General features: G+C 40.6%; 1 protein-coding gene across 3 annotated transcripts in view; it reads right to left on the bottom strand.

Moving 5' to 3' along the window:
• Positions 1-15,464, bottom strand: part of jade2 (jade family PHD finger 2) — a 178,708-nt gene that overhangs the window by 61,523 nt on the left and 101,721 nt on the right. For all 3 annotated transcript variants that reach the window (XM_063053278.1, XM_063053280.1, XM_063053279.1), the window contains exon 8: positions 6,792-6,982. In XM_063053278.1, the coding sequence (XP_062909348.1) occupies positions 6,792-6,982 (191 nt within the window). The remainder of the gene's footprint in view (positions 1-6,791; positions 6,983-15,464) is intronic.

Here is a 15,464-nt window from a genome sequence, read left to right as displayed (position 1 = left end):
TTTTATGGTGGTTTTGGAGCAGTGGCTTCTTCCTTGCTGAGCAGCCTTTCAGGTTATGTCGATATAGGACTCGTTTTACTGTGGATATAGATACATGTCTACCTGTTTCCTCCAGCGTCTTCACAAGGTCCTTTGCTGTTGTTCTGGGATTGATTTGCACTTTTCACGCCAAAGTACGTTCATCTCTAGGAGACAGAATGTGTCTCCTTCCTGAGCGGTATGACGGCTGCGTGGCCCCATGGTGTTTATACTTGCGTACTATTGTTTGTACAGATGAACGCAGTACCTTCAGGCCTTTGGAAATTGCTCCCAAGGTTGAACCAGACTTGACATCATTTTCTGACCTCAATCCAATAGAAGATTTGTGGGCAGAACTGAAAAAGCGTGTGCAAGCAAGGAGGCCTACAAACCTGACTCAGTTACACTAGTTCTGTCCGGAGGAATGGAACAAAATTCCAGCAACTTACAGTGAGAAGCTTGTGGAAGGCTACCCAAAATGTTTGACCCAAGTTAAACAATTTAAAGGCAATGCTATCAAATACTAACAAAGTGTATGTAAACTTCTGACCCATTGGGAAAGTGATGAAGGAAATAAAACCTGAAATAAATCATTCTCTCTACTATTATTCTGACATTTCACATTCTTAAAATAAAGTAGTGATCCTAACTGCCTTAAGACAGGGAATGTTTTCTCGGATTAAATGTCAGGAATTGTGAAAAACTCAGTTTAAATGTATTTGGCTGAGGTGTATGTAAACTTCTGCCTTCAACTGTATCTGCAAATTGCTGCAAATTCAATATTTGCTCCATGCAGGTTTGCACATCGTAGGCTTACAAAATCTAGTGAAGAACATATCCTTGATTTGAACTGAAGAAATCAAAAGGAGCCAGGCCCCCCCCCACCCTCACCAGGATTATCTAAATAACCTGATTCCAGATGATCTGCACAGTGTCTGGTATATCCTGGTACTGGCAGAATCCTGTCTTGGCAAGTCCATTATGGTCAAACTAGGGGGTAAGTGCCAGCACATCCAGACATTTGAAGTCCTTCATGCAGTTCATTCTATACCCAATAATGGTCATATCAATGGACCAAAATTATTAACAATGCAATGATTATAGTATTAAAATAGCTAATATTTAATGCTAATATATAACGATTTTTCTATTTTATTGTCATTTATAATGAAAACTTTCTTTTGATCAGTAGAACTAGTGGAACTAACTATAAGGCAGTAACACCATTTTAACTTCTGAGGGTTCAGACCAATCATATCACACAATCTGAAATAGGGTTCTCCTTGTAGCTGATGAAGTATCAGTAGCAACATAAATAGTGTCATGTTCTGAATTTGTCCTCTATAGTTTTCCAGCAAAAACTATACACACTTATGTCACATCAAAAAGGGAAATTATAACTGTCAGCCAATCATACTATTAATTAAGGCATAATTTTGAAATTTTGCTCTCACTGTCCCTTCCTTTTTGAGGCAGTGTTGAACTATCCAGCAAACCTCAGTCAGTAAAACAGCAGGGAACAGCCTGCTGTACAAAGACATACTTCTAATCTACACACACCTTAATGCTAAATCCAGAACAGAGTCCACATAAGTTACATTTATTGAGTTGAACAGTGATGTGACATTCCATAGCAGAAGTCACAGTCGTGTAATTCTATATATAGCATTTCCACAGTGACAACATAAACAACAATCTATATTTCAACAGCATCACGGACATCAAATTTGGCCTTTCATAGTACTGTTATCGAACTAATTTGACATCAAATCACCAGACGTGATATGAGGACAGATGACCGAAGGCTTAGGTAATGGCAAACCTTCAAGGTGGAAAGGAGGAGCCCAGAGGAAAGGAATGCAGAGGTTTAGGGAGGGAATGATACAGTTTAGGGGGCAGTAAGCTAAGTTTGCCAATGGTGACTCAGTTCTGTTTGGGGCAAAGAGCCAAAAATGGAGAAATACAATCATCAGTAAAACTGGAGATTACAAAGGTGACGAGGACAGAGTAACAAACTACTTTAACTTAAGGATGAGAATTATCACATTGTGATGTTACTCAACTGTCAGCCAAGTACCTACAGGTGTGACGGGAATGGGATATAGTGTGAGTTAGGATAGTGTTTTAGATGAATTGAATGTAGATAACTCAAGTATATGAAGAGTAAGAAGCAGAAATCTGGTCAGATGTTCATCAAAGATGTCAAGTCTGAAGGTAACAAACAACTTACACACAGATAAGCTGAGGTGCAGAGTTAGATAAAGGAAATAGGTGGAAGTTGGTGTGAGGTCTACAGATCAAAAATAAGAAAGGACACCGTGAGTACTCTGGTTTATTTTCATTCAGCTGTCAGGGCTAGGGCTCAACTCTTTGGCTATGAAACAGAATTTGCTGCCAAAAGTTTGAGCCACTCTTCAAAATGTTTTCTTGCTTTGAATACTTGCCCAGGTGGAATTGTTTAGGTAGAGTTATAGCAGCTGAGAAAAATTACTCCTTAACTTTTACCATTGAACTTATTTGCCTGACTTTCAATTTTTACAGCAACAGGACTTCAACGCAATTATTAACACAAACTGTTCAATTACCTTTCAGTTATTAGTTAATATGATAGTAATTAGATCTACCATTTAGTCAGTGAAGAGTTTCTGCCTACCAGACCATAAGATGACGGGACTGAATGAGGGCATTCTGCTCCATTTAATCTTTGTTTAGGTACATCAATATTAAAGTGTTTTTCTGGTAGATACCAGATGATAACAGGAGCCTGAAACTTTTGAATGTTTTTATTTGAAATATGAAAATACAGAGCTTTGCAATTAGTGATATATCAGAGAGGAATTTTGAACTTTTGTGCTATGAAGGGACCCAGTATATAACTTGAACATCTCATGGCATTTTTTGAATTACATTAAATATAATACATTGTGGTATTTTTCTCTAAAGCACAACCTTAACACAATAAATACAACTGGTAACATTTTTTCAGGGAGAATGATGAAATTTACAGATGAGATCATTTTCCAAGGTTTTCACCCCACATAATAATTAACTTTCTCAGAGTAGATAAAATGCATAGAAGTTTGAAAGATAGTTTTATGCTTTGTCCTCACAATGCTTCCTTATCATTTTGATCTAGCATATCTGAAAAGCAATCATGCTTCATTCATTTCTCCCAAAACTTTCATAGTTGCTTCTCTAATTGGGAATACAAATTAACGTTAATTAGCAGTGAACTGCAGGAAGTTCAATCCTGGGCATGTACGTACTCCATGAAAACTGGCCAAATGAATTTCACTCAGAATCATGATAGCTGGCATAGATGTGCATCATAAACTGCTCTGCAATGGACCTCAGTGAAAATACACAATCACAGAAGTTCCAAACCGTCTTAATTAAGAATTAGTCTTAATACATCCATATAATGTGGCTCACATAGTTTTTTAAATAATGCTGATTGGGAAATTTGTGCCAACTTTACCTCTCCCACTGTAACTATGTAAACATCCCAACTACACTGACATCCTGTATGCGGCCAATATTTCAGGTTTTATTCTAAAAGTACAGTATTTATAGACCAGGACAAATAATGCATTGTTCTCTACCACAATGTACATTTTCACTAGCTGGGAAACCATATGTTGACAGGTTAGAGCAAGATGTTTTTATTTAAAAGGACTGCTTGAAAATTGTGTAAAAACAGACCTCCCAGAAACTAACGGTGAGTTTTTTTTTCCAAATGGATTTTCCTAATTTCAAGATTCTGATATACTAATTGGAGACAGAAGGCTCCATGAATCTTACACCCTGTTAGGGCCACCCTTTGCGCTATTCAAGGCAAGAGGGGCCCAAGGTGAATTGGCAAACTGAATCCATCCTGTACTGGCGTGGCATTATGAGGCAGAGGGTGGTGGTGGATTTGTGTTTTTCTGACTGGAAATTTATAACAAAGTAATGTACCACAGGGACTGGTGCTGGAGCTTTTGTTGCTTGTAATATTTATAAGCCAATTTTACAAGCAACAACTATTTCTAAGAATGGTTTAGAACACAGGGTATGATTAGTAGGTTTTCAGATGAGATTAATACTGACAGAGATGCAGATAGAGAAGAAGGTTGTCTGAGGATGTGTGGAACATAGATGAGCTGGAAAGACAGATGAACCAATGGCAGGTGGAACTTCCAGACAATTCTGTGATAATTCACATTTGTAGGTTAAATTCTGGTAGGATGCTAATGGCAGGGATCTTATAAGTACTGATGTACAAATTGATGTTAGGGTGCAAGTCCACAGCTCGCTCTAAGTGACAAAGGTACAGAGGATAGTGAAAAAAAGGCTTCTTCAGGCATTAGGCATTGGGTATAAAAGTTAAAGCTGCATGTTACAAATGTACAAAAAAATGGTTAGATTGCATTTAGAGTGTTGTGTTCCGTATGGTGGCCACACTACAGGACAAAGACAGTATTTATAGATCAGGGGTCTGATAACGTGCCTGTTCGGGTGACAGACTGTGCAGTCCATTTAACTGAGCTTCTAACAGACATCTTCAACATCTCTCTGGAACAGTCCACTGTCCCCTAAGGCCTCAAGGTGGCCACCATCATCCAGTAGTAACCTGTCTCAATGTCTACCATCCAGTGGGATAGACTTCAACAATCACGAATGGCTTCGGACGGCTGGTTATGGATTGCATGAAATCCCATTTTCCTGCTAGATTGGACCCTATCCAGTTCCCTTATTGCTCAAATCGGTCCACTGGTGTTGCCATAGCCTCTGCACTCCACTCCGTTCTGTCCCACCCGGAAAATGGGGCCTCACATGCCGTGATGCTGTTTATTGACTTCAGCTTGGCGTTCAATATAATCATCGCTCAGAGGATGGTGGGTAAACTGTCCTTGTTGGGTCTCAACACCTCTCTCTGTAACTGGATCCTGAACGTCTTGACAGAAAGGCCACAGCATCTCTAGCTCCGTCACACTGCGCCCCAGTGCTCCCCGGGGCTGGGCGCTCAGTCTGCTGCTGTCCACATGGAGCTGATGCACGAATGTACCACTACACCCAGTTCAAATCGAATCACGTTCACAGATGACACAACGGTGGTTGGCCTCATCAACAATGTCGACAAGATGGTGTACAGAGAGGAGGTAGTGCGGCTGGTAAAATGCTGCAAAAACAACTTGAGTCTCAAAGTAGACAAGACCGAAGAGATAATGATGGATTTTGGGAAGGTGCGAGCTGACCAGTTTTGCCAAGAGCACCACTGAGAGTGCCCTGACCATCTGACCGCAAAGTCCCCACAAAGGACCGCAAGGTCTGCTGAGAGGATAGCAGGGTCTCTCTTCCATCCATTAGAGATAGTTAACAAAAGCACTGCAGGCAGAGGGCTATCAGCATTGTCAATTATCCCTACCATCCGTCCAACAATCCCTATCATCAGGCAGAGGTACCGCAGTATTTGGACAAAAAATGTTAGGATGGGACACAACTTCTTCCCCCAGGCCCTAAGTCTACTGAACTCCCTGCCACCACCAGGGTCTCAGCACATATGAAGCCCCAGTAGCGTTATACTGATATACTTTTTAACGTACCACAAATGCATCTTATTACTTGTTAGTTTACGAGCGGTAATATTACTTTCTGTGTTGTGTGTGAGTTATATGTACTATGCTTTGCAACTTGGTCTGAAGGAACATTGTTTCATTTGCAGGTATACGTATGTACAATGACAGTAGACTTGAGCTTAAACTTGAGGAAGGATGTGGTAGCGATAGTGTAAAAGAGATTCATCAGGAGGTGCCTGGAATGGAGGACTGAGAATGGATAGGTTGTGTTTACTTTCACATTAGGAAGAGGCTGAGGGGCCAACCTTACGCAGTCTCTTTCCTGATTCTCAGACTGGCCAGTCCCCAGAAGATCCATGTCACCAGAGAGCCACTGTTCTCAGCATGGCTTACACTTCAGGACTAGGCATCGACATTACTCTGAGAATTACCAAGTTTCCTAACTTCAGTTGTAAATGGACAAAGTCCATGCTCCAGTTGGAGACTAGCTGGTTACTGGTAATAATCTCTCAGCATCAATCCTGTTAATGCTTCTTTACTCAATTACCTTGTCCCTGTACACACACACACACACAAACACACACACACACACACACACACACACACACACACACACACACACACAAATACTGATTCAAAGTCTCAGTATGTACTTAACTTGTCACACTACAAGTACATCCTACAGAGGCGCCCAACTGATGGTATTACAGTGTACTTGGCCCATGGCCATGCCTACTTTAGCCCAGGGCAAGGAAAAGGTAGAGATTTTATGTGTTTCTGTGTTTAGCTAAACTGTAGGAATAAATAATTCCTGAGCACAGTTAATGAAATAATGTCACACTGCTTCCAGACATGGCACTATTTTACTCTTTAAACTCACCTTTAAAGAATACCCAACTTCCTTACTGTTAGCACATTGATTATTTCCCTGTGCTTATACATGATTTATATTTGAAATGTGCTCAAAGCTGATTCCTTTCAAGACCGACTAACTCAATCCCAGTTAACAAGAGAAAATAACAAAAATGTGTATCTCCAAATAGCAAAACACGCTAGTTTGTGCAACAACAAATTTATGGCTTCAATTGCAACAAGAAGACAGGCAGGGTAGAAACCTGCCCATATTAAATCTGAATGTCTCTCGGAATATGAGCAAGAATATTTGTCCTTAACTACTGTACTTCCCTCACGAGTTAGAAAGAGTAAACATGGTACCTGCTTCCTGAAACTCTGCATTCACCAATTCCAACCAGTGGACATCAACTTCATCAAGGTCATAGCGACAAATACTTCTTGGAGAAAACTTTATGTCCACATGGCCAGACTCTGTGGACTCATAGCTGTTTAGAGACGCCAACATTTGCTCGCTGGGAGCCAGGAGTGTTTTTTCAAATTCTGGTGAAATCCTACAGGAAGAGCAAAGAAGGTCAAATATTAAACCGCATTCTATCACAAGCAAATTCACCAGGCACAATTCCAGTATGGACTTTCATTTACATCTGTGTGTTAAGAAAGCCAAGCAGAATTTCAGTGATTTCGGGGAGCTACTGAACGGATATACAAGAGACTTGTCACCAGCTTGTTGATGTACAATGTGGCCCTGAAGAGCAAGCAGCACTGAACTGCATTGGCATTGTTTCCGCTGAACAACAATCTACCCTGAAAGATACAATACCAGGCCAATAATAATGCTGATATCATTACCACTATCTAGATCACTAATGTGAACTAGAGATATTTAGTTCACTGAATCGATTTGCTCTTTTATTCACTTCCTCTGTGTTTCTTTTTGCAATTAAATGGGTAAAAACACATTGCTTATCTGATGTATTTGGGGGTTACGTGCAATACTATTCCCAATGCATTTGGGTCTACCCACATATCCTGCACTAAATACACAGTTTGCACACTCTACAGTGTAGCAAAAGCAAAGCCCCAGCAAGTTAAAAGTTTGAGGAAAGCCAGCTTCTCCTCAACTCGCTAGATTTATCTCCATTTCATATTCATTTTATTTATTTATAACTTCATCCAACAATACTCTAAATATATGCTGACAACATCTAATTCTGTCACCAGTATCAACCCCATGACCAGACAATATACTCAAATGCAAATTTTCTCCCACTTGAAACCTGCCCATGGCATTTGCCAAATGTTCCACATCATTACATCAGAAGTTTGCTTACAATTGCACACAATTTGTTTAATCATGAATTATAATTCAAACACTATTGTTTTCATCCTTTATATCGCTTACTTTCACTTCTACATCAGACATCATTTTGACCACAGCTTCATAGAAATGAAACTCTTTTTCAATTTTGATTTCTAAAGCTGACTTCTCTGGTAAGGTCAAGTTCAATCCAACTTTAATTCTCCACTGTCTCGAAGTTTGTTTTCCATACTCCAACTATAGTCAAAACCATTCATCCATCACTGATTTCCTCATCTTCCAAAAGTCAGTGTCATCATCTATAAAATCTTCTGCTTCTGCAATCTTTTCGAGCTGTGATTTCATTTAGCATTGAATCTCTTTGCTTCTCCTCTGGGTTAATGTTAGTACCTAACACAAGACTGGAAATCTAACTTATAATCTTTTTCTAAAACTGCCTATTTCTTTGACCATATTTACAATATGCCTAAGCACAAAATATTCTGTAGATGCTGGGGTCAAAGCAACACGCACAACACGCTGGAGGAACTCAGCAGGTTGGGCAGCATCCGTGGAAACAAACAGTCAACGTTTCGGGCCAAGACCCTTCGTCAGGCCTGCCGAAGGGTCTCAGTCCGAAACGCTGACTGTTCGTTTCCACGGATGCTGCCCGACCTGCTGAGTTCACAACATTCCTGCTGCTTCATGGCAATTTCTTCATTATATGTGTAGCGCGCACCACATTCAAGATTCAGTGTTCATTTGTCTCTGTTCATTGCTGCCATCCAACCCATTCTGGCTTTGGAGAGACAGCATTCAAGATGAGAAATCTCTCAGTCTGTCAACAGGTATAAATTACACATTTGCTAAGTTGGAATCCGATTTTACACTTCTTTTAACTGTGTTGCTTGGAATGCAGGAAAGACCAGCGGTTTACCCTTCACAATGATGTATAAGCTTCTTGGGAAGCTATTTCTCTTTTTTTCTTTGGTATTTACAGAGCTTGTTGTCTTTTGCACATTGGTTTTCTGCCCTGTTAGGTGCGGTCTTCCACGGATTCTATCATGGTTATTAGATTTACTGAGTATGCCCGCAAGAAAAAGAATCTCAGGGCTGTATATGGTGACGTATATTTACTTTAATAATAAATGCACTTTGAACTTTGAAGTTAAAGAAAAAGACACTATGACCTGCAGACCAGCTGTTAATAAGAGAGCTAAAGAAGCACCTCTTTGGGTCAACTCAAGAACATATTGTTCTTCAGAAAACAAAATAAACAATCTGGAAACCTGTAAAATGGTCTTTGAGAAATCAAGTCCTCTTAAAAAAAACACATGGATAAATACAGATCCTGGAGCTTCGAGAATAAAAGGTAAAATTGTCTTTAAAAATGACTTGAAATAAATAAAACAAAATATAGCGATTTGTAATCGCATCATGTCCTATTTATACAGATGGAACCTTAGATTCATAGCAGTAGTGTAGAGGTTGTAGTGGAGTGGGTGTAATCTTGCACATCTTTTGGCTCTGATCTATTTGCATCAAGTAAAATGGATCACAGAATATGCAAGCAAGCCATAGCTAGTGTGATACCTTCTCAACCTTCATTTGAGAAAAATATGCAGTTCTTGACAGATCAGCCAGGAGAAATTTCCAACTTTGCTCATTTCTGTTTCCTACCAGCGTTAGAACATAGACCAGTACAGCATGTGATGGGATGTTGTTCCACTTATATAGACTTACTCCACAATCAATCTAACCGTTTCCTCTTACACAGCCCCAAACCCTCTATTTTACTTACAACTATATGCCAAAGAGTCTCTATTGTATCAGCCTCTTCACAACCCCTCGCAGGGCATTCCAGGCGTATACAACTCAACTGTGTAAAAAAAAAAGCCTACCTCTGACATGTCGCCTAAACTTTCCTCCACTCACCTTAAAGAGACGTCCTCTTGTATTGGCAACAAAAGCGCTGGCTGTCCACTCTCTGCCTCTCATGATCTTACACACCTCTCCACCTCCTTCTTAACTCAAACCCTTTGCTAACATTTTGTGATTCACGCACCAAAACACCCATACCACTCTGTACTTCATTCATTTCCAGTCTCTCTCTCTTCAAATAACCTGCCTTTTGATTCCTGTGGCCAAAGTTCATGACCGTACACATCCCCCATGTTAAACTGCATTTCCCAGGTTTCACACAATCACTCAAAGAATGTACAGTATATCCAATGTCCTCATTACAGTATACTGTATCTTTCCATTTATTTTTGCATCAGCAAACTCTGAAACCTCATTTCTTTCCCTCCTTCATGTCATTAATGTAAATAGTGAACAGTTGAGGGCCAAGATCAGATCCCTGTCACACTCCACCAGTCACACCCCCCCCCACCTGAAAAGGATTCATTTATTCCAACTCTCTATTTTCAGTGCGACAGCCAAGTTTCAACCCATTCTAACACACAATACCTCCAAAACACTGGGCTTTTGTGCAGTAGCTTCTAATATAGCACCTTGTGAAATGTCTTTTGGAAATCTAAATCTACTGTATCACCAGCTTTTCCCTTCGGTCAACCCTTCCTGTCACATCGTTAAAAGTACAGAAGAAAATTAATCAAATATGATTTTCTTTTCATGTTGATTAAATTTGATTATGTTCAGCTCTCCTGACTAGTTACCTCCTCTTTGATACTGACACTAATATCTTGTTAACAACAGACATGTAGCTAACTGGCCTGTAGATCTCCTTCCTAGTATTTCTTCACTAAGAAAATCTATGTGTCTTGCATAGATTTGATGTGACTGATTTTGCATGTCTAACATTAAACCATACACCATAGCTCTGGAAATTCAATCTGTTTCACTATTTTGTGCTTTTTTTTCTCTGACATTCACTGGGTTGACTTCGCCACCCAATTTAGTGTTAGAACACTCAGATTTACATCTCAATACTTCATGCAAGTCACTGTGATCAATGATGTATAGCTGAGATTTACCACATAATTACAGGATCAATTTCACAGTGCTTGCTAAGAGCATAAGAAATAGGAGCAAGAGCAGGCCAAATGATTGACAGTTGATATTTAATTAGTGCTGTAACCTGCAAAGAACCAGCCCAAGTAAGCCTACATTGCCACATTACTGAGCTTTGAATTTTGATGGGTGTTTTTGATTGATACTCTGTACAGTGCTGTTGAGTAATATATTTCCTTCTGGATGTTTTACTATTTTCCTTCAATTCGATGCTTTGTGATGAATATCCTAATCTGGCATTCACCCTGTTAACAGGCAGTCACTGTTGACCATAGCTGTTTCAACCAATGGCTCTGCAGGACTAGAAGAATTTCTGTGAGGGAACAGATGTAGGTGAATCGCTATAACAGGTGACTGTTACCTTGGACCACACACCTGGCATAGAGCAACAGCTGGCCTGGAATTGCCTCATTTAATCCTAAAAACTGTTACTTCGTTAGGGCAGAAAGAACTGGCTTTGCCATCTATAGTTTCAGTAGAGAGGTGGTGTTGCCAAGAGAAATGCATCACTTGGATAACCCAACTTAGAGTCACTGCTTCAGTGGATTTTATATTGTTGTGTGTTTATAAACAATCCCTTTGATAATTATTTAAATTGCCAAGTTTAAAACAATGCATCAAATTGGTCACTTTGTTAGTTGTGCATTTGTTGTCACTTTCTTAATGGATCGGAGACAGCTCCTTCTGGAGAGCTTACAAACCAAAGTTCCTACATGCGCAGGACTTCAAATTTCCATCTGGTTTATAACAATCTCGTAATATTCACACACCCAATTGAGGCGTCAGCAGTGGAAACGTTCAGTTACAAATTCAAAAGCGTCAACGTCGCATGTCAGGTGTTCCTTCCTGGGAACTTGTCTTGCTGGAGGAGCAACACCTCATATTCTGTCTGAGTAGCCTCCAACCTGATGGCACCAACACAGATTTCTCCAACTTCTGGTAATCCCCTCACTCTTCCCTCTTCTTCATTTCTCACTCTGGCCTCACCTCCTCCTTCCTTGTCTCCCATGAGCGACTCCTCTCCTATCAGAATCCTCCTTCTCCAGCCCTTTGCCTTTTCCACCTATCACCCCCCCAGTTTCTTACTTCATCCCCCCCGTCCCCTCACCTATCACCTTTAAGCTTGTCCTCCCCCCTGCCGCCCACCTCCTTATTCTGGCTTCTTCCTCCTCCTTTCCAGTCCCAATGAAGGGTCTTGGCCCAAAACATCAACTGTTTATTCATTTCCATTGATGCTTTCTGACCCGCTGAGTTCCTCCAGCATTTTTTTTTTCTGTGTTGCTCTGGATTTCCAGCATCTGCAGGATCTCCTTTCTTTATACTTTATTAGGAGCTGGAGATTGGGTATGTCACTGAAGACTCCAGCAAATTTCTGCAGATGTACCGTGGACAGCATCCTGACTGGTTGCCTCGCTGTCTGGTGTGGAGGCACCAATGCAGGATTCAGGCAAATCAATCAGGGGCATAAGCCTCCCCACCATCGAAGACATCTTCAAAGATGGTGCCTTAAGTAGAAAGCATCCATCATTCAGGACCCACACCATCTGGGGCATGCCCTCTTCTCATTATTACCATCAGGGAGGAAGAACAGGAGCCTGAGGACCCACACTCAACATTTCAGAAACTGTTTCTTTCCCGCTGCATTCAAATTCTGAACCATCCATGAACTCATGTACATTACCTCACTGTTCTGCATTTACACTACTTTTTTTTATTGTAACTTACAATTTTTGCTATGCCTGCACTGTACTGTTGCCACAAAACAAATTTCACAACTTACGTCAGTGACAATAAACCAGATTCTGATCTTCTGTCATTGTCAAGTCAAGTCACCTTTTATTGTCATTTTGACTGTAACTGCTGGTACAGTGCACAGTAAAAATGAGACAACGTTTTTCAAGGCCATGGTGCTACATGAAACAACACAAAAACTATACTGAACTACGTAAAACAACAAAAAAACTACACTAGTCTACAGACCTATCCAGGACTGCATAAAGTGCACAAAACAGTGCAGGCATTACAATAAATAATAAACAAGACAATAGGCACAGTAGAGGGCAGTAGGTTGGTGTCAGTCCAGGCTCTGGGTATTGAGGAGTCTGATGACTTGGGGGGAGAAACTGTTACATAGTCTGGTCGTGAGAGCACAAATACTTCGGTGCCTTTTGCAAGATGGCAGGAGGGAGAAGAGTTTGTATGAGGGGGTCCTTCATAATGCTGTTTGCTTTATGGAAGCAGCGTGTGGTGTAAATGTCTCTAAAGGCGAGAAGAGACCCCAGTGATCTTCTCAGCTGACCTCACTATTCGCTGCAGGGTCTTGCGATCCGAGATGGTGCAATTTCCGAACCAGGCAGTGATGCAGCTGCTCAGGATGCTCTCAATACAACCTCTGTAGAATGTGGTGAGGGTGGGGGGTGGGAGATGGATTTTTCTCAGCCTTCGCAGGAAGTAGAGACGCTGCTGGGCTTTCTTTGCTATGGAGCTGGTGTTGAGGGACCAGGTGAGATTCTCCGCCAGGTGAACACCAAGAAATTTGGTGCTCTTAATGATCAGTATGGAGGAGTCCTCGATGTTCAGCGGAGAGTGGTTGTTCCGTGTCCTCCTGAAGTCAACAACCATCTTTTTAGTTTTGTTCACATTCAGAGACAGGTTGCTGGCTCTGCTCCACAGTCAACAGGGATCATCATGTGAAACAATGCATGGGACAGCTAGGGCTTCCATCCACTGCTTCACAGCTTTAATCTTAAAACAATCTGTGGTGCTACCACAAATAAATATGGCTCCACTAGAATACCAAGGATCAGTTTTGCAGTTTTAAGGTTTTAAAGTTCCACCAGGATTTGGATAGAGATGATCCTATCCAATTCCTGGTGGAACTCGCCGCCAATCTGTTGAAATATCACTTATAATGTTCACAGAAAAGGAAGAGGAGGATATCCACAATAAAATGTATTACTCATCGGTGTTGGTTGATTGGTGATGCATATAATTGAGGATATTGTCGGCTGGCTGTACTTCTGTTGATATTTAATTAAACTTGTGGAAAGATTTGTTTCAAATTTTTAAATACATGTTGACTTATAGCAAATTAGTTTTAAATTAATCCAAGACTTCATTTTCTGAATTTCACTGCCTCTTCCCCCAGGTACTTCAATGCCAGTCTGAAAAAAAGTCAGAATTTTAAATCAACTGAGTATCTAAATTTTGGTGGTTCATTTTGTAGGGTGCAATTTGTGGCTTTGTCAAAGATGTTTTGCGTTTAAAAATCTTTTACCTGAATTTTATTTTGCTGCACTTGCATTAGAAGCAGGATTGTCTGCTGTAACTGTTGCCATTCACAATATTATGACTTGTATTTGGATATGGCTTGTGTAAAGAATCTGGTTTCCCTTGTTGGCATTAAAATTTGAGTTCTGAGTGAATGAATCAATTAAAGTTTCCAATATAGTACAAGACTTGAACTCCTTAAGACTTGGTTGTTAAATTCTCTGAGGTAGCTTCACAAACATAGATTAGCAAAGTACAGGCCCTTCTGCCCACAATGTCGTGCTGAACTTTGATCCTACTCCAAGATCTTCCCTCCTGCATAGCCCTCCATTTGTCTTTCATCCATGTGCCTACCTAAGATTGTTTTACGTGCCCCTAATACATCTGCCTCTACCACCACCCCGGGTGTTTTTCCATGCACCCACCACTCTGTGTGTAAACACCTATCTCTGATGTCCTCCCCCTATACTTTCCTCCGAAGTGGTACAAGTTTAAATAAAATGAGTTTGCACAAGTCTACATCTGAAATAGAATCTCTTACACTCAGAGGCACGTACCTTGCCCAGCAGCAAACCTTTTGAACTATATATATGGTCTACAAACACGGCAAATAAATATGATTAAGCATGTATAAAGCAAAGTTTCCTCATCAAATCCATTGCTATGATTGGCCACATTATCCATTATATTATATACTTCACCCTCTACAGCGTCGTTTGTAAAGACTATATTTTGTGAAGTTAGTCAAATGTCAAGGTATGTGAACCAAGTGCTCAGAGTAGCTAGTCTGCCTTTACATTCTACATAGCTTTCCATTTACCATGGCTGTTCAATTACTGTTTGGAGTAATCTATAATCTAGAGAATGAGAGTTCAAACTACACAATGGCATTTTGAGAATTTGAACGGATTTTATTTTAAAGATTTGGTGTCATTTAAGAACACAAAACAGAAAGCTGTAGGACTGACGAAGGGTCTCGGCCTGAAACGTCGACTGCACCTCTTCCTAGAGATGCTGCCTGGCCTGCTGCGTTCACCAGCAACTTTTATGTGTGTTGCTTGAATTTCCAGCATCTGCAGAATTCCTGTTGTTGGACTGCTGTAGAAATTAATTTGTTTAACCACTGGCTTTAAAGGAAGGACACCTGCCACTTTTAATTGATCTAGATTTCTTGTGATCGCAATGCCACACTAACGTGGCTGACCCCTTGCTGCCCACTAAGCTGTATCAAACCACGACCACAGAACACTGTTGTCTTGTGGGATGCAGAAAGGTGGCTCTCCCACCGCTCACTCAAGGCACTAATGATGGGCAATAAACACTGGCTAAACCGGTTCAACACCAATTTCTTGCCATGATGCCACTAGCTCACCAACCACGACGTTCAGAATGACAACTCAAGTGACAATAGATGCTAAAATCTTGAGCAAAAA

The sequence above is a fragment of the Mobula hypostoma genome, chromosome 7 (genome assembly GCF_963921235.1).
Source record: "Mobula hypostoma chromosome 7, sMobHyp1.1, whole genome shotgun sequence".
Classification (NCBI taxonomy): domain Eukaryota; kingdom Metazoa; phylum Chordata; class Chondrichthyes; order Myliobatiformes; family Myliobatidae; genus Mobula; species Mobula hypostoma.
This window is presented reverse-complemented; position numbering and strand designations above follow the sequence as displayed.